Source organism: Trachurus trachurus (assembly GCF_905171665.1).
Source record: "Trachurus trachurus genome assembly, chromosome: 24".
In the NCBI taxonomy this organism is placed as follows: Eukaryota; Metazoa; Chordata; class Actinopteri; order Carangiformes; family Carangidae; genus Trachurus; species Trachurus trachurus.
The window spans coordinates 6256107-6276062 of NC_139910.1; the positions used below are offsets into that span (position 1 = coordinate 6256107).

Genomic DNA, 19956 nt, shown 5'->3' on the forward strand with positions numbered 1-19956 from the left:
CTTGACGACGACGGAAGGTAACTGACTATGATGACTAAATATTATGGACCTACTAGTCCTCTGTCACTGCTTTTCAAGATTAAAAATGGAAAGGTTATTCGTTTTCCACCTTGAATGTTGATTAGGGTTCATAATTTCATCACTAAGGTGGCATATTTCAGTAAAAATGTTTTAACTTTTGTTCATCTTTGCTCGTTTAACGTTTAAACGGTGTAAGTTAACGTTATCCTACAGTAAGTGCTTAGGTGTGTCATATCCTGCCATCTTTAAAACAAAATGATTTTGATAGAGTGACTGAGTCAGATTGTACATTACATTTCCAAACTTTCTTACTGTGAACCATTCACCATTATCAAAATTGATAATAGACCAGAACTCATTTTAAAGTCCTTTATTTCAAGTCCTTCTTGTCAAACTTTTAGTATGAGTCTTAAAATACACACAAATATTATTTCTAGACAGTAACTCTCATATCTCAGCTAAGTGAACCCTGATAGATTTTTTATTTCACAGTTCACTTCTGGAGTTGCCTAAGGTGAGCGAACATCGTCTTGTGATGTCTGCTGAAGCACCCATGGAGAGGACGAGTGCACATCCAGATCAGAGTCAGTCAGTTCACTCTCCAGCATCTGTCTCATCCACCTCTGGAGTCAGCTGGGTGGAGCAGCACTGGGACAGACTAGGCCTGCTGGCCTTTCCGGGAGAGCCAGCGCTGAACAGGACTCACCCTTATACATCCCATCCTCCTCTCAATCGTTATGACACTGTCCCCATTGATCAATCCCAACCAACTACTGCCAACATGAGGGCGGCTGATGCCTCTCACAACACAAGTCAAACCATGCAACAAGTAAGTTTAAAGTGTTTATTTTTTGTATTTCACAAAAGTCCCAAATGTTTACATGCTGTTTTGCACCAACATTCAATGGTCATATTGGAGGTAGAGGAAGTAGACAACTCTTTCCTCACAACGATGTCTGTGACTTTGCCAGTCATTATAACTGATTACTATCAATATTATTGGTATTATTTTGTTGAATTGCGTCATTTGTAGCACAAAAAGGTGGGTGTTTGCTTTTATTCATGTTGTGACACTGAACTTAAAACAGAAATAATGCAAGGATTTACTTTACACAATACTAATCCAGATAATCCAACATGTTGACTTTAAGATTAGTTCTCCTTCTTGCCACCAGGCAGCAGTACAGCACCACGTTACAGCATTTCCTGGAAAGCTTCTCATCTGAAACCCCACTGATAAGGTCAATGGGACATGTTCTGCTTTCTTCTGTGGGTCAAGTTCTTAGCTAAAGGCTGTCTGTTTCTTTGCAGGCTCCAGATCATCCATGTGAAGTGGTTCAGCAGCAAATTGAACAGATCCACAAGGTTCTGCAGGAGCAGGGTAGACTACTGACTCTTCTAGGAACAGGTCAGTGTTAGACAATACACACTCCTGTTACTATACACCCTGTGCAAACAAAAAAAACTAAGCCTTCCCAACAAATTCAGACCACAGAGCAGATTCAGTGTAGTAGATGAGAAAGATAGAAAGGTTAATTAAAATCACTTGTCATTTATTATTTAGATAAAACTCTTACATCCGTTTTCAGTCTGCGGTTGAGTTATTAAGTAATTATAGGATTAAAAAAAAAACAGGCAGGGCATGGAGACTGTCTGGAGGCAAGCCACCAACAATAACACTGATGCTGCTGAGTGTTTGATTGCCTCTGCTCTCATACTTCTTCTCCTCTGTTGTTGTTTTTGTTGCCGTGTGTGTGTGTTCCTGCTCTGAGGCTACTAGCCTCAACTTGACAGCCGCAACTAACTCTCTGCTGTTGCAACACCCATTTAAACTGCCCAGAGAAAAGGCATCACACTTCAGAATAAAGCAAGAGCAGGTGGGAATTAGAAACTGCACACAAAGGGCGTAGATATGTGGGAATTGGCTGTTTTATTCGACCCACTGCAGATGACTTCATGCTCTAAGAGGGATTTGAGTCACTGCCAACAGATACACATGCACAACCTGAGCAAACCGAAGCACCAGAATGAAGCAGGCAGATCAGCAATGCCGATGTTTGGACATTGTAGTGATGTAGAGGGGTACAGCAGGGATTCGGAGGTATTGCTCTTTGTGTGTGTTTGGAGAAATGTTACACAATTGGAGGAGGAGGAATAGACTTTTCGTCATGTGTGTGTGTGTGTGTGTGTGTGTGTGTGTGTGTGTGTGTGTGTGTGTGTGTACCGGTGTGTTTTCCAGAGAAAAAAACACTCTTCTCATGCAAACCCTCAAGGCCCCAAAACCACTTCAGTGCAGTTGTATGAACCGTTTCATCTGTATTCTGCGTATTTACAGCAGTGATATACAAATACATCCACTCAGCATCTTGATGTTATACAAATAATTCAATTTCCATCATCAAATCACCAAATATGTAGACACTGGGAGTGAGGAACATGCGGTACATTTTCATCCACTTGGGCTTGATATTTTTGCAGTGGGCATTGCTACATAACTTTTAACCTTTTTTAAACTCTAAAATATAAAAAAAATGATTAATAAAGAGGCAGCAACTGTCAGTGAAATCACTACCACAGACAGAAAAAAATTAATCTTGTAATTAAACGTAAATATACAGAGTTCACAATATAAATGTGCAGTACAGCAGATTTGGACTAGTATGTAAACAACAAAGTAGGTTAAGTAATAAACAGTACATTCAGCTTTTCTACACTATACCGTCAGTACTGAGGAGTTATTGCAGGAGACATCATATGCATTAATATGCAATTGCAAAGAATGCTCACCTCCTTCTCACCTGGTTGGAATAAATCCCAATAAATATAAATATAATCCAATATTATCTAAGTTAATAATGACGTAAAAAAGTAAAAATCCATACAACACATTGTTTCTTATCTTTATACATGTTTTTACAGCCCCATAATATGAAGCCATGAGTGACTAATGCACTTTAATGCCCCTTACACCCACACTTGTGTTTGAAGTCACTGTGGTTTGTGCAGACGCTTCTTTAATAACACCTCGCTCACTAATCTTTTATCTCACATCTCTTTTGTCTGTTTGACTCTTACACCTTTTTTCTGGTGATGTTGATTGCAGTGAGAGGCACGGAGGACTTAACAACCAAAAGCAGTAAAAATTAAACTTCTACATCATATATAACATTGTTAAATATATGTATTTCACATTGAAGTAAGTGCAGAAAGAAAAGCCTTTAAAGCTCCAGTAGAAGGTTAATAAAAACTATAATGGAGGATTATTAGGAGAAATGTTGTGTTTCAGCAGCACAGATGTGAGGTTGGGTGTTTTATTGCACCCCCACTGCATCTGGTGTTTGTTTTTGGGTTTTTTTTAGCACTTTTTTTTTATAAAGAAAATGTGATAACCTTAAATGATCAGCACTGTTCTGCCCTGCTCTTCCAGAGAGTAAGTCATATCTGTCAGAGTCGGTGAAAACGCCCACATGCCTGAGGCATAATGGTAGATTTATCTCAGATGCTCCCAGAGAGATTTCATCACAGTTTAAGGGAAGCAGAAATCATTTCTCTAGCATTGGCAGAGAAATAGTTCTGGCGTTCGAAGTCGTTGTTGTCGTCATTCCGTTTCCCTTGGCCGGGTCCGAAGTCAGCAGCCTCCTCTGAAGGAATGTGGGACAGAAGGTGGATATGTACGCATCCTTAAACCCAGAGTTACAGAAGCAGTAAACCAGCGGGTCCAGCAGGCAGTCGGTGTAAGACAAGACCATGAGGCTGTCGTAGACCTGCACCACTATGTCCTCTGCAGGCTGAATGTCCAACAGCCTGACGCTCAGCAGCACCGCTCTGGCTATGGCACAAGGCAGGAAACAGATGGAGAAGACGACGACGACGGACATGACCACCCACACTGCCCTCCTCAGTTTGGTCTTCTCACCGACCGTCTTCTTCCTCAGCCGGTTGACGATGCGTATCGTGCAGTAGACGAGGATGATGAAGGGGAAAATGATCTGGCTGAAGAAGACGACCTAGAAGAGATTTAAAAAAAAATGGCTTTGAATATAAGGCTTAGGCAAACCATTAAAGAGACTGCTGGGTTGTTGGGGGCCATTGGCCTTTAATTCGATCCAGACATTGACAGAAAGTTGGGGAAGAGAGAGGGGAGTGAGGACTGAGCCCAAACAGTGTACACTTTGTTGCTGATAAACTTTCTGCCAATGACTTATTGATAAATTGATAATGTATACAGGCCTCGGACTGATACTCTGACTGACCGAGTAGTTCATACACCCAGACAAAGGGGAAAAGATCAACCTTTAAGGCTCACAGTGATGAAACGACTGTCGACATGACAGGAAGTCTGTGAGAGGTTGTGCAAAATACTGAGGTTTTTATTATGTGGGTAGCTTTTGTGTGTTTTTCCTTGTTGTTGTTGTAGTTGTTATTGGTTTCAATGACGAAGCTAATTCAAACCAAATTAGACAGAAATAGGAAGTACCTCTCTGAAGGTGTCCGTCACATCGTGGTACGACGTCTCAACTTTTCGCCCGTGGCTGTTGCAGCACTCGAAGGTCCTGACCATGGTGGGGATGGTGAGGGGCAGCAGGAGCAGCCAGATGATGATGGAGATCTGGGGAGACTTCTTCAACACTTTGACGAAGTTCCTCCGCCCGAGGTGGACCACGTTGAAGTAGCGGTCAAGGGAAAGGGTGATGAGGAAGGCGATGCTGGCTCCTCGATTGAGAAACAGCATGAAGAGCAGCATCTTGCACACCGTGCTAGAGCTGCTGCGCCTCATGCCATTGTGGTAATGAAAGGCCTTGGCAGGAAGACAGGCCACCAGCAGGAAGTCAGCCACCACAATATTGAAGAGGAAAATACTTTTATTCTTCCAGAACTTGAATCTAAAAAGGAAAAAACAAACAAACAGATATTTGTTTTGCTGCTTAAAAAGTTTATTCTGGATCAAGAATAAAAACTGCATCACATTTAATACTCAAAAACCGATGCATACTCAGTGCACCAATGTGGTGTTTATATTGTATGTTTTAGGATTTCATAATTACCACTTTTTTTTTCTTTTTTCAATGTTTATATCAGTGATGGAAATAATAAAACTGTGCCAAAGAAAATGCTGACTGTGCACACTGCCTGCTGGGATGCTCTTCATCCACAGCACAATGTGTTCCACATGTTTATCCACATGTTTATCCGTAAATCTCATAGCACAGTGGTTCCCAACCAGTGGGCCTGTGGGAGGGTATTACAAGTAGGCAGACAAATCATTTTTTAAAACAGCAGCAGTTTTGATAAAAAGATGTAATTATGATTGGAAATGATATAAAAACATAGGAACTCTAATATTGTTGCTGGTTGAATCACAGTTTAGACTTGTTTGGTATCTCAGTCTGAAGAATTTGGACTTTTTGACTTTGTAATAGGAAGAGTTTAAAAAGGGAAGAACATCATTGTAAACCAACAACTGACAATTACTGTACCATCAAATAATAACAGCTGGAACAAAATTGAGCTTCCCCTTGTTCCGAGAAGGCATCATTGACCCGGGGCGGGGAACCAGTCATAACACACATCTTATCTTGTTTCATGAACAATGTGTGAAAATAGCATAAGAAACCAACAGGGCTGCATATCCATTATTTTTGTTCATAATTTATTTAATGTCCCATTAGAGAAGTCAAATTGTTGTTGCATTGAATGTTTGGCATTTTAAGTTGCGTCCTATATATTTCGGTTAATTACAGTCATTAAAAGTGAGGTGTGTTAATCCTGTTCAGCTAAAATGGCCGATGCAGCATTGTTTTTCATATTGTTCTGATATTGAGGCTAAATCACTCTGAATACAAGGATCTTCCCCCAGGTGATGAGCCACATGCCAACACCACTTACTAAGATAAATGTCTGGTTTTGGCTTCTACACTTAGTTTATTTCTGAAAATAGTGAAAAAAGTGAAGGCAAGATTAAACTTCCTCATACCTGAAGATGAAGATGTAGAGCACAGACAGATTGAGTGGCAGACCCAGCACGAACTCTCCAATCATCACCCAGGAGAGGACTTCGTAGGTGGCATTGTTGGGTACTTTGCAGTGGTCAACCGAGTCGTTCGTAGACATGTTTGATTGGTTGGACATACCAGTGAAAGAAGTCGTCCTGCTTCCACAGCAGCTGAAGAAGTTTCAATCAAAGTCCTGTATGATATAGTACCACAGCAACAGAAAGGAGAAGTGTTAAAGGTGTATCCAGACAGGCATCACAAGGTTAAATCCTTCATCTCGGAGGCTGTCGTTGCTGCCTGTGTAACCCAGAGTCTCGTCCCCTCAGGCACCGGGTTCCCCCTTTGACTGTGATCCGTCAAATGCAGCCGTCCCCGTCTGAGAGCCTCGCAGCGATCCTGGAGCTCTGTCAAGACTGAGGCTGAGCCAAAACCCACCGAGGGAACATGCACTGTAAACACATCGCATACATTGAAAAAAAAAAAAAAAAAGAGGAAACACCCCGTCTCAGTGCGTCTGTAAGGGCTTGAAGCTTCCACCGGTGCTTGAGTGAGAAAGAAGAATTTATAGTCAGCTGGAGGTGTGGTTTAAAGTGAGAGGATTATCTCACTGAGGTTCGTCTCAGTTCGCCTACAATGCACTGAGATTTCCTTACACTTGATGCAGCTGGTATTGACACTGAAATGAAGGACAGTGACACATCTCTAGTCTGTTTTACCCAGAAACTACTGACTTGGAAACTGGATGTTTAAGGTGTTTTCCTGCAGAACGGGGCCAGCGCTTGTGAAATTCCTCAGGTGGCTGTCTATAGGAAACCATTCCTGTCTGCACATGTCAAGCGTTACGCTGATGGTGATGGGACTGGAAAACATTTCCTTTAAACAACATTTCACGTTTCATGTCATATAGAGAGAACTTATATCTGTTGACAACACTAATGCAAGAACAAAAAAGATTGTCCATACTGTGCATAGATACATTTTTGTATATTTTTGCTGACGAGATTTCAAATTTCATTTGCAATTAATAGGGTTAAAATACAGTCAGAAAACATGATTACATCCATGCTTGTGACCAGACAAAACTCATTTCTTACCAAAAAATGTACAGTCTGAAGACAGTTTGATCCAAATCTGCAGAAATGAGACTTCCATCGAGGACTATTTACGTATAGACTTTGCATCTGTTCAAATATTTCTGTGGAATACTTTTACCACACTCAGTAGTTCAGTGGAACACAGATGATTGAATGACAACTGAAATAGTCTCTGACCCACATCCTCTTTTCACATTTTTTTGGGGTGGATATCTATCTAAGCATCTTCAGCCAATAAAGCAAAGATTAGCTTTAGTGTTGAAAGACCATTAGACAAGTCTGAATCTATTCTGTGCCAAAAGCCGTTGCAGGGACACGAGGGTCTTAAAATGCCGTGCACAGATAGAATCAGGAGCTTTCAAACAATTTATAATTTGTCAAAGTTGTGTGAAGATCAAGTCCAAACCGCACTTTTAAGGTAGCGCTTCTGAAGCCAAAGCGTCCCACGGGGTGGGTGGAGTGTATTTAGAAAAGTTCAAGTAGTCTCAGCTGTTTTCACTGACAAACAACAACTCTAAGACCCAACAACACACAGTTGGTCACACTCTGTCTCAAATGATGTAAGGTCGTATATAGCAGGCCAGTTCCAAGTTAGATGAGCAACAAAACCTCCGTACCTAAACTAGAACCAACGAGTGCGTTGGCAGATGTGGTTCATCAGCTGTGCATGTTTGAATACATCCGTCACTGTAGCCTTGGTTTTACACCGCAGTGGTGTGGAGTTCCTCTTTTTAATTGTACACCTATCATCCTAAAAAATATAGAACAATACTCTCCACTTGGGTAAAGCTTTGAGTTACTACACAATGAGCTCTTTGTGCCTGGTGTGCATGTTTCTCAGCGGCAAAAGGAAGCGTGAAAGCATGCACAAAGAGATATGCAAGTTACCTAAAAAAACGGTGGTTTGTGGTTGACGGCATGCCACAAACATGAAGTGTGAAAAAATAAAAGCAAAGTGAGAAGAGTGCTCTTTGCTGGATCCATTCACACTAACATGGCAACAATAAAAAATAGCCACCTATTACATAAATCTATGAATATATATCCTTCTAAAGCTAAGCCGAAACAAGGATGAATGGGAAATAAATTGTTATATTGTAACATTGCATTTACAACTTTGTTTTTATGCCTTGCCATATAAAAATTGTATCTATTTTATTAACTTATATCTTATTATAACTAGAGGATGTGATAATAATATTCCATATGGACTCCTGATATTTATTTCGTACATTACATTTCTCCATATCATCATGAAAATGGAAAAACTAACACAAAAGTAAAAAGAAAAATCTAAGTCTTTGTTGCAGACATTTACCATTTTGTGCATTATTGTGTTACGAATTAGTCTTTTTCTTTTCATGACAATGATTCATGTTCTCCTTGTCCAAGCAGCGAATGAATAAACAAAATGATTAAGCCTTAAACTACATTGTCCAATTTGGAAATGACACCAACATAGCTTGTGTATCAAGTGCATTACTTTCAATGTAAACTGCAGTCGTGCTCTCCAGCACAAACAGATGCGTTCACTGACCTGTTGGGCTTTGCAGATCCACAGTGAGATGTTGTGCGTTGCTCCGCGCTCCAGCGACACTCGGGCCGACGGCCTCAGACGGCGGTGGAATATACCAGAACATGGTGTGCCATGGTCTCTAGTGGGATCGGAAACACTTTATGTAACCTCCACCATATGACACTCTGGCTTGAGCAAAATTGTGTGTTTGAGCAACTGGTGTGAAAGACAGACTAGTCGGTGATGAAAGCAGAACTCAGTTGTGTAAAAACTACAATGAAGCTGGCGTTGGCTCATCAGCCGTCGGCTTCATTTCTGCCTCTGTGATTTTCTGCACGCTTGTATTTATCGTGCCTCAGGTGTCAGTTGTAAGAAAGTGACAGGCTTGGTTACTGTTTCCCTAAAGCAGCAGTAACGATGACAACAGTACACACACACACACACACATAGACACACTCACACACATTGACACACTCACACAGTTGTTTACTTTGTCCGCACAGGTGTTCCAGGAGACTTGTCTCGTAACTTATTATAATCGGTGTGTGTGGAAATACTGTATGTTGGTCAGTGGTTTGGCCTCAGCTCGTGTTTCCCTGCAGCTCTAGCTCTCAGAAATTGATCATCTTACTTGATAATCATTATTCTGCCTCTTTCTCCTCTCTGCCTCTTGAAGGTTTGACGTTTCCTGCCTACATGTTTTCTCTGTGGAGCGGCTCACCTCCTGCACTGATGCTGATAAACTCAGACCAGGTAGGTGCTTTATGAGTGGAGAAGAGCCGTCTATCAGTGGTTGGATCTGGATTCCTTTAAATGAATGAAGTTTATTCCAGACACCTCTTTATATTTACTTGTAAATGTTGGTTTTTTGGGGTTGTTTTTTTTTATAAAAGTTCACCCAGTCCCAAAAGTGACGAGGTGAAGTTCAGAATTAAGAAACAGATCACCTTACTGATCCACAGGAGGAAATAACAATATACTGTAGTATAGCTGCTCCAAGAATAGAGAATATAAAGTGAACGAAGGTCAATAAAGACAAATATATACATATACAAGAAATAAACACATTAAAACGCTTAAGGAATGTAGAAGGTGAAAAATTAAAGGTTAGATCGCAGTAATGAGTGGAGAAAAAAGATGATAAGGCCTCCACCCTCCAGTCACTGAATGGTTTGATGATGGTGCAGAAGGACGTGAGTGAAGACTCTGCATTATGAACAAACACCGTTCCTCCTAAAGATACAGTAATCCCTCATTTGGTTTTTAAATAAAAGTGAAGATAGAGCTGGCGATCCTAAATCTCCAAACCCGTCAGTAACGCGTGCTGTCCTCAGGGTGGGGCCGTTGTCACCATGTTAGTCCGCTCATCTTTCAGCTTTTGTATGTATTTAAACACACTCGTCATTTGAGAATATGAGGTTGTATAAGGATATTAATGTATAGGTGAATGTGTGTGTGTGTGTGTGTGTGTGTGTGTGTGTGTGTGTGTGCGTGCGTCAGAGTGTCTGTGTTTGTGTACATGTAGGTCAAACATCAGCTCTGTCAGTTCTCATGTGTTTATCAAACTCTGTGTAGATCTGTGATAGGTCTGTTTCCTTTGACAAAGCTTCTTCATATCTCTCTGGTTAGAGAAACGCTGCACTGTTTACTACCCAGCTGCAAAATAGGTTTTAACCAACTTTATTTAATCTTTTTTTTTTCAAATTGTTTGATTCTGACACGTTATCTTGATTAAATGCATTTGTTTGTAACTCTAATTGTTATGTAATTTTACCCATTGTTACATCTTGTGCATGTGTTGCTGACTGGCATGTAAAATCTGCAGCTTACACAAGTGTGGTGTGGAAATGTTCAGTGAACCAGGAGACATTTTGTGCCTGACATGTTCCCAAATATGAAAGTTGAACACTACACAGCACATACGTGTCAATTAATTTTTACATATGAAAAGAATCTTCACAGGTCCAACCTGTTTGTATAAGTAAGTGTGCCACAGAGTTTCTTTTCTTTATTATATCCTTTCTCCCCTTTCTCTCTTCTGTCCCTGTCCTGTCTCTCCACCTCCCACAGCTCCCAGTTTCCCCAGTGTCGTCTCCTCCATCCGATGGAGCGAGGCCTGAGGAGCGTCCACACGTCCCCACACGCCCCGGCCCCGGTAAGATAGCAGCCACTGGCTCCTGAAACCGTATCAGCATCACGTCCTCGCGCACGCACGCGGGAAAAAGCGCTGATAGTATCTGACCCAGATTTCATGTCAGCGTGTCGAGCCCTGTCGTGTGAGGATTAAACAGAGTATTTGTGATTTGAAACATGCTACAACCACATGAAACTCCTAAAAACACAGTGGTATTTTTATGGCATGGTAAAGTGAAACCAACACAAACCTAACCCACTGTATAAACAACAAACATCACGCTGGATTATGCATTTAAATCCATCTGAATCACTAAATGTCTCAAATAGATTCAGTGATGTGCTGACACATCTCTCCTCCTTTTATAATGTTATTTGAGACTAATCTATGCAGAGAGAAACAGAAACAGACAATAGTGACCAAGCAACAGGATGTTCGATGATTATGCTCATAGTCAAACTTACGTAACGTTTCTTTTTGGGCAAGAGCTTGAAATGCAGCAGTGTTGAGTCTCAGCTTCCTTTTTCTTTTTTCCTACTTCTCGCTTGTCCTATAAAGGCGACATGCTGTGATTTCTACTGAATGTAACTTACTGTACGTTTATCTCTTTGTGTTTCTCAGACTGAAGTCATGCATTCTTTATGGGAGCATTCTCCTTCCTTTATCATCATTTGAAGCAACAATAGACTTTATTGAGGGTTTTGTGAGAACTTTTGCAATATTGCATAACCGCATGCTGACGCATGAAGCTCATGGGAACGTTTTGTGAAGCAGTTCAGTGAATGAACGTTGCTGGACACCAACGGCCTGAAACAGGTTCATCTCAGCACAAACCGTTAAATGAATCACTCGAGTTTCCTCAACATGGTTTCCCCCTCGCCCGGAGGAAGACGAAGGATCCGTCAGCTCAGCAGGAGCGGGCTCAAAGATCAAAAATATGTTTATACATTCACACTGGTAAAGACACGTGAAAGGCGGTGGTAGTATTTACACGATGCCACCTGTAAAACACAGTTGTAAAATGTTTTACAGTGCCCGTCTCTAAGAGCGATTCCTGCTCTGTATCACATCTATGACTGACTCACTCCTGATCAGTTGTATCTTGACTAAAACTTTTATTTGGACGCTTTATGTATTGTGAAAAGTGGCATATTTATAAGCACATGCTATGTAAATGTAGTACATAACTTAACAGCTGAAAACTATTCCCATAATTCCTTCTCTTGCCAAGAACCGATCATGTTTTATGAGGTGATGTTCACCTGAAATTATTCTAAAATAGGTGAATCATAACATAACATATATCAGTCATAACATAGTGGTAGTATTTGCTGATACTTATTCCAGGTTGTAGCTAAACAAATGGCAACATTTAGCGTTCAGGAATGCTAATACAGCTGTAACACAGCTGCATTCATGTCAGGATGACTTGTCAGGACTCGTGTTTGACCCCATTTAAAACGCCCACGTCCTGTAAGGCTGTAAAGAGTAAAGGATTAAGAGGAGGTTATAAGTGGAAGAAAGAGGAAACTCTGTTCTAATGCTCTACTTTATAGTTTGTAACAATCAAAGAGACATTTAATACGACGAAAAGAGCACCATGACCTTCTTGTAACTGGTGTGTTTTTATATAAACTTTATACAGAACTAAAACCAAGGAGTCATTCTGTTGCTCAGAGTTACAAACACAACAACACTCAAGTCCATGGTGTTAATATTGACACTTGCCTTACTTAAGGTGGTGTCGTTTATGGTATATATGACCTTAGGACATTTGTTTCAATATGTACTCTGTAAGTATTTGTGTTCTCATAAGTTGTGATACTTTTTCACATGTTGAGTGAACTTTGAAACCATTTGTGTGTTTGTGGTCTGAGGTCAAACGCAGGCATTGGTCTTGTTTGCAGCCACATTCCTACAGCTCTTTAATCTTTATTTCTATCACTACAGAGCTGTAGAGATGTGGATCTTCTTCTTTATTAGTCTTGATCTCCCTTCATGAGAAGCAGCTGCTCTTTTGCTTCACACTGCAGTGACTCTGGGGTTTCCCCTCCGTTACGTCTACACTTTTTAGTTATCAATTTGATTTCTAATAAATTCAACTTGACAAGAAAAGTTGCATAATATTCCACCGTGCTATTATCTCATTATATACTTAGACTGTCTCACAATTTCACACCACGTCATTCCAGTCACGAAGCAATGACGTGTTATAATGAGACAGGGTGATGCAGCATGAACACACAGTTTCATTATGATAGTTAACACAGGGTAACCTAGTCGCCTTGGTGTCTATCTAGCCAGGCAGTAAACAATAGACATATGTTCACTCATCGTTACTATGGATGACATCATCAGGGTCAATATGACCCATCGGATGACTTACAGGTACAGTCTGGATAGAGTGTCTCCTAGTCTGGTCATGATCATAAATTACACGTGAGTCATTGTTTATACTGTAAACCTCATTATTCCAGATCCGTGGGGTCTTAAAACCAGCAGCGATACGTAAAGAGCTGAACAGAACAATAGACAGTTTCCTGTTGTTTTATTATCAATGCATTTACAAAAAAAAAAAAGATCCCAGAAAGAAAATATGTACAGTATAAATACACCCATCTGTCTCTATATATTTACACAGCAAAAAACGGTCAGACAATTCAATATTAGATCAACATTTTAACAACCAACTTCCTGTACTGGCCTGTAGAATTAACTCTTACATAACGGGGGACTGACTGGGGCCTCATATGCATCTATTTTTTGATACTCCAGAGCCAGGAACTCATGTTGGTGAATACTAGAAACCTTCTTTTAGCCTCTTGGTTCAGAATTTTACACCTCAGCGTCACAACAAATGTATTTGACCAGATTTTTAAACACATTTTCCAACGGTACAGTTATAGTTTTTGAGGTTTAATCAATGCTTGTTCGACCAGGTAGTGCTGAGATAACGGCCGTGTGAGACTGGTACGATTGGACAGATAAAATTCCTGTGCTTGAAAGGATTTTTTTTCACAGTCATAACTACTACTACGTGTTCGCTGTCCAAGCTAAACAGCACAAAAAACTGAAAAAACAGATGTTCTTACTTTAGCTGGGAGGCATTCCTCTTAAAAAGACATTTTCACAAAATAAAATGCAACAACATTAACATATCCTACACATTCAGGAGAGTCTTTCACCTGTTGAGTTACTACATCTCACTTACAGTGCTGAAGAGTCGCTCTGGTTTACTACCTATTTCAGAATGATTTAAATAACATCTCAGTCCCTTGTCTTCATAGCAGCGGTCCCTTTTCATACAGTAGATAGTTGGTTGGGGCCCCACTGTCAGTCCCAGGTAGTTTCCTGTTGGTTTCCTGTATGGAAAAAACCATCTGCACAGCTTCAAATGACAGTGTTGTTAGTGCGTGGGTTCCCCGACGCCATCTGCCCCGTTGAGCTGTCCACTGGCATCTGACCATCTTTTAACAAGAATGGGAAATATTTGGAGAGATAAAGAGCTTTGAACTTGGTGCTGCAGAAGCAGTAGATGAGCGGGTCCAGCAGACAGTCCATGTAGGAGAGCACCATGAGGCCGTCGAAGGCCAAGGCAGCTTTGTTCTGGTAGACCAAATCCAGGTCCAAGACACGGACGATCAGCAGGACCATCCTGGCTATGGTGCAGGGGAGGAAGCAGAAGGAGAAGACCACCATGACGGCCATCACCAGGAAAACTGCCCTCTTCAGCTTGGTCCTGTCGCCGACGGACTTTTTCCTGAGGCGGTTGACGATGCGCACCGTGCAGTAGACCAGGATGATGAAGGGGATGAGGATCTGGGTGAAGAAGACCACCTCTCTCAGACTGTCCACCACATCCTGAAAGCAGAGAAAGGGTCAGCTTCACTGTCATATACAGTACATCAACAACAAAGGCTTGACCTTGATTGGTCGGCGATTGGAACATCGCATCAAAGTCACACTCATTCCGCAGAAACATGTCCCTGTGACATGATTAGATCAACACTGAACTGCTGAAGTGAAACTAGTTTTAACACTTTACACGCAGTTCGGCAGTTTAGTGCAGATAATCAGGCCTCCTAAAGGGTGACCAGGTCAATTTTGAGGGGTTGTAAGATGATTCATTGGAGAGAGAAGAAGAAAAATCATCTTTATTTGTACTTATGTTTGCTTTTTTGTGAAGTGGTGTCTACTCTAATGTAACGGAGCTCCGCGGGTATACTGTAGTCACAGTCACGAGGTACCAGTAAGGAGAAGTGACAGCGTGTGGCGGTTAGCGGTACTGAAGTCAAGTGGTCATTGACCTCCTGGCGAAACGGTTAGCATCATCGCTCGCAGTGCGGGAGACTCAGGTTCGAAACCCACTCAGGGCAGGCCAAATAACATCGGTCACACTAACTCTTCAGGCTTCAAACAGTAATTCGACCAAAAGTATATGATAAGTCTAAAGGGGATATCACACGTAATAGATTTTCATTAGGATCACAAACCAAAAAGGTTAAAAACACTTTATCAATCTCTTGTGTTTTCAAATTTAACACCTTAATTTGAAAAGTAGCCTCTCTGCCTCACATTATTGTACTTATAACTAGTTCCAGATACTTTAGTTTCCACCTCTGCCCACGTACAGTATGTGAGAAAGTAGTTTCTCCTGAGTAATTAGTGAAACTGAGGTAAGCATGATGAATCAAAGGCCCTGTTCAGACCTGTCATTGACATCAGCTGATCTGAACACAGGTGGACAGCTCTGAGTTCAGGTGTAAACGCACCCAAGACACATTGACGACGCATTTGAGGTGTTACCACATTGAGGAGTGGTCAGGCCCACATGTCACAATGTCAAATATGTCCTGGGGTCAGACTGGAGGACCGCCTTCTCTACTGACGTCTCTAATTAGTCCCAACACGGCCGTGCTAAAACCGGCGTAATGGCATTTCCATATGTCATAGAATTGTTCTGGCTGTAAACAACAACGTGTACGTGTTTATGTGCATACAGTATAGAGCAGGAAAGTGAACTCCAGTCCCCAGTGGAGATATACGTATGTCAATACCAGATGTGAATGGAGCCTCAGTGACTGCACAGGACAGACGGACATTTAGACACAACATGGTGTTAACACAACAATGCCCTCTGCAGTCTCTTATACATTCAAATCATAACATATTTGCATGTCGTTGTGCACAGAGTAAGTGAAGAGTGCTTACTCCTCACTTCATTACTTTCTATCACGCACACATCTTATCAGACCGTGGCGCTGTCTCGTGCGGTGCGGTTTGACACATTCCAGGTCTAACGTGTCTCAACACTGTGGTGCTGCGTCGGTGCAAAAATAGCTGTGCAAACAGGCTCTATAGAAAGTGCAGCTCTTCAGATAAACCCCAGCGCTCTGTTCCCTCTGGGACGATGCCATGGACCCACATTCTCCACGTCTGATTGGGCTGTTTATCCACTTAATGACAAAATATCATGATCTCAGCTGATACTGCAGGCTGAGCGACAATCTTGTGTGAGCTGTGTGCATTGCACAAATGGAACAAAAGATGCAGCTATTTTACATCATCACTGACTTAAAAATATGTTGCCACATGGCTGCAGCGTTGCCACATGGTCATAACTGACGGTGTTGGAGAAAAACAACTGTCATGAACGTGCTCTTGCAAAACAGTTTTCATGTCATGAGAATATGATGAATCACTTGGCGCCAAAGTGCCCTGTCATTACTTCTCATTTCTTGCTCTATGGAAAATTTTGGTCACTGGAGCTAGGAAAGTAAATAAACAGATCAACACATTCAGTGTGTAGATGTTTACCTTCACCAAGGTGTCCTCATCCGGGTTGTTGTCGGTTCTGTGGCTGTTGCAGCACTCAAAGGTCTTGAGCATGGTGGGAATGGTGAGAGGCAGCAGCATGAGCCAGATGACGATAGAGATATGCGGAGACTTCTTGAGGGCCTTCAGGAGATTCTTCCGACCGGGATGCACCACGTTGAAGTACCGATCGATGGATGTGACCGTCAGGAAGGCGATGCTGGCCCCTCGGTTCAAAAACAGCATGAAGAGCATGGCTTTGCAAACAACCTCATTCCCGCTCCGCCTCTCTCCTTGGATAAAGTTGTGGGCCTTGATAGGCAAGCAGAAGAGCAGGAGAATGTCAGCCAGCACCAGGTTGAACAGGAAGATGTTGTTGGTGTTGGATTTCCAGAACTTCAGCTTGAATATGAAGAGGTGGAGGACGGACGCGTTCAGAGGCAAAGCCAGGATGAAAATCACAATCATGACAGCTGCATAGAACTTATACAGCGCCTTGTTTGTGGCTTCACAGTCTTCAATTTTCTGGTAGAGAGTGCTGTTTTCCATTTCAACAGCCGGGGAACGTGCAAACACAAGTTAAAAGCAAGCGGAACAAATCTGTGCTACATGCATGGAAGTATCCTTCTCTTAACTGACAAGGAAATCACCTTACACACGCTTACACACTCTAACCACACACACACGCGTAAAAAAAAAACCTGACAAACAAGTCTCTCCAGTGTCCTCAATTCTGATCTTCTTTAAAGTTTCAAATGCTTCTCTCAGTCCTTGTGTTATGCTTGGGATTTCCAAGTCAGTCAGTCAGGCTTCACGTCTTGTTGTGCAAGTCAGCACCAGGTCTGGAAGTAATTTCTCAGTGTGCAGATCAAATGCAGCTCAACTGCTGAGCCCCGTAGTCGTAGCTCCTCCTTATTGCCTGAGGAGGTGAGTCACAAGTTGCTTTTCCACTCTGGGACCAATGGGGACTTAACAATGAGCCAAAACCAGCCCATAACATTAACATACAAATAAGCCAAGGGCCTCTTTGTCAAGAGGAAACTCTGGTTTATTTTGGCTTTAAAGCATAAGATGTGCAGACACTGTGGTTTTCCAAATGATGAAATTAAAAAACTTAACTGCAGCCATGTTGATTCCTGATAAGCCAGTGTGTGTGTGTGAACCAAGTCGTAACAGGCCAGATTGTGATAACACACACACTGATATGACTGTTGACAGTTCGCCAAAGGAATGAGAATATATGGTGAGAAGATTTCACCTTCTTTTATAACACTCTGCCGTTTATTGGCTCCAGCTGTGAGAATGAAGCATTCGAGGGTTCAGTAAATCCCACAAGCTACTGTGCGACCGCCACTTTCTCATGAATGACAGCTACTGTATAGCAGCGAGTGTCTCTCTCTCTCTCCGCGCTGAGCCGGGATGCTAAAAATGCAGCGCAGGGACTTTCAGATACAAACTGTCCTCAGAGTACGCAGATGTGGCGCTCTGGGAATCGGTGATGGATGGACATGTGGGCAGGAGAGATGGATGTGGTGATGCTGTCAGTGTTCCTTCTCTATGTAAGGAAAAGTAAGAGAAGTCGTGAGGAATGCTGCGTCCTGAGGGAGGAGGATTTCTGTAAGGGGAGAGGGAGGGGAGGGGTTGAGGGGTTAGCAGCCTCAGGCCTCTCATTCAACTCTGCATGCCTCGAACTTTGCATGCTTTGAACTCCTTCACCGCTTCAGCGACAGGTCCAGACAACTCTCAAAGATTGAGACGTTCTCGAGGGACGGACGGTGGTGAGGACGTGACCCCACCCGGCCGCCACATCTGGACTGTTAATTAAAAAAAATGTCAGCTGTTGCACCAGAAGAGCAGCATGCCGTGAAACTTCTCAACACAGTAGCTCGCATCAATAAACCAACAGTATCTCTGTCAAGCATTTCTAAGAGGATTCATGCATAATCCAACAAACAGCTGGATCTGTGCTGAGTCACGACAATCCCTGATTTAAGCCGTCTTGTCTTGGACTTGACCTTATCAGACGAGGACTCTCTCTGTGTTTATCCCCCCCTCTTCACTCTTTCAAAGCTGATCCTTGACCTCTCCTTGCTCTCCTTTGCCTCCTCACACAATAGTTTACTTGTGTGTTGAGTAACTCAGTCAACTAAGCAGTCGATTAAAAAGCAGTGAAGCCCAGCGGCCTGGTCTCAACATTTAAGCACAGAAACTCTTTCAATATCAATCAAACAATAGCAAAGTATCTGAAAAAACCTTTAAACATTATTTACACTCCTGTTTTAGCATGTAATTAGACGTGTGTAGTCCATCTAATGACAATGTTAAAGGGCATTTCCAGTTGTAAGCAGTGTTTACCTCAGATATCAGGTCACCTATGATCAGTTCATTTCATACCATCCGCATTGTTCCTTTCTGGGTCAGAGAACACAACAGTAGAGGGACTCTGCGGTGTATGTTCTCCGACCTAGAAAGGAACAATGCGGAAGCCGCGGTAAGTCCGAATTTTGATTTAATTTAATTGTAAAGCCAATTTTAGAATTTAAATGACCACAGAAAAATGTTAAAATTAGTCCTGAGTCCAATAATGAACACTATAAAAATGATAGATTCTTGAACAAAAACGATTAGTATGGATGGTATGAAATGAACTGATCTTAGGTGATAGGTGATATCTAGGGGTAAACATTGATTACGACTGGTAATGCCCTTTAAAGTTCCTTATCACAGTGACTGGAGCCATTTATTACCCATTATAATATAATATAACACATTAATATTGTGTAAATAAGATAATTAGATTTTAAAACATGTTTTCCTTCAGTTTGTTTAATTCATCAGCTCACCTGCAGTACGATCAGCTGATCACAGCCCTACAGCTATTTAGACTAGGTTTTTTTTATGCAAAGGCACAACAGGTGCGGTTACAAGCAGATATTGAAACGAAAAATTATTGTTAAGCAGGTTGCCACATAGCAGTGTGTTGCCACATGGTCATAACTGACGGTATCTCCGTCGCAAGAAACAAATTTCCTGAGTAAATTATTACAAAATAATTTTCAGTTAAAGCAGAACAGCCCTGGATGAATCATTTGGCACTAATCATAACTTCTGATTTCACCAAATACGGAAGATTGCTGGAGCTGATTCTCGGAGCCTCGGGGTCACAAACTGCAGGTGGAAAAGAGATTAATGAAGTCATTATTACGGCAGCGTTCAAGACAGGTTTTTCCACGGTAACGGATTTATCAACGGACGTCATCATCAGGACGCCAACGCCAATCCCATCATGATAAAACACTTGTTCCCACTTCTTCAGCTACGTGCACAGCAGCGATGTTTCCATAGTCACAGAAGTTGGACAACCATCATTGACCTGATGGAACA

The 19956-nt window shown here is 41.8% G+C and overlaps 1 protein-coding gene across 1 annotated transcript; it reads right to left on the minus strand.

Moving 5' to 3' along the window:
• Positions 1 to 3563: 3563 nt before the first annotated feature.
• On the minus strand, positions 3564 to 17398 carry gpr31 (G protein-coupled receptor 31; the record flags this gene model as incomplete). The annotated part of the gene is made up of 5 exons (XM_084000214.1): positions 16576 to 17398; positions 14150 to 14619; positions 5996 to 6184; positions 4499 to 4904; positions 3564 to 4028 (listed from the first exon to the last, which is right to left on the minus strand). The coding sequence occupies exons 1-5, from the start codon at positions 17119 to 17121 to the stop codon at positions 3564 to 3566; spliced, it is 2076 nt and encodes a 691-aa protein (XP_083856340.1). The 5' UTR covers positions 17122 to 17398.
• Positions 17399 to 19956: the final 2558 nt, after the last annotated feature.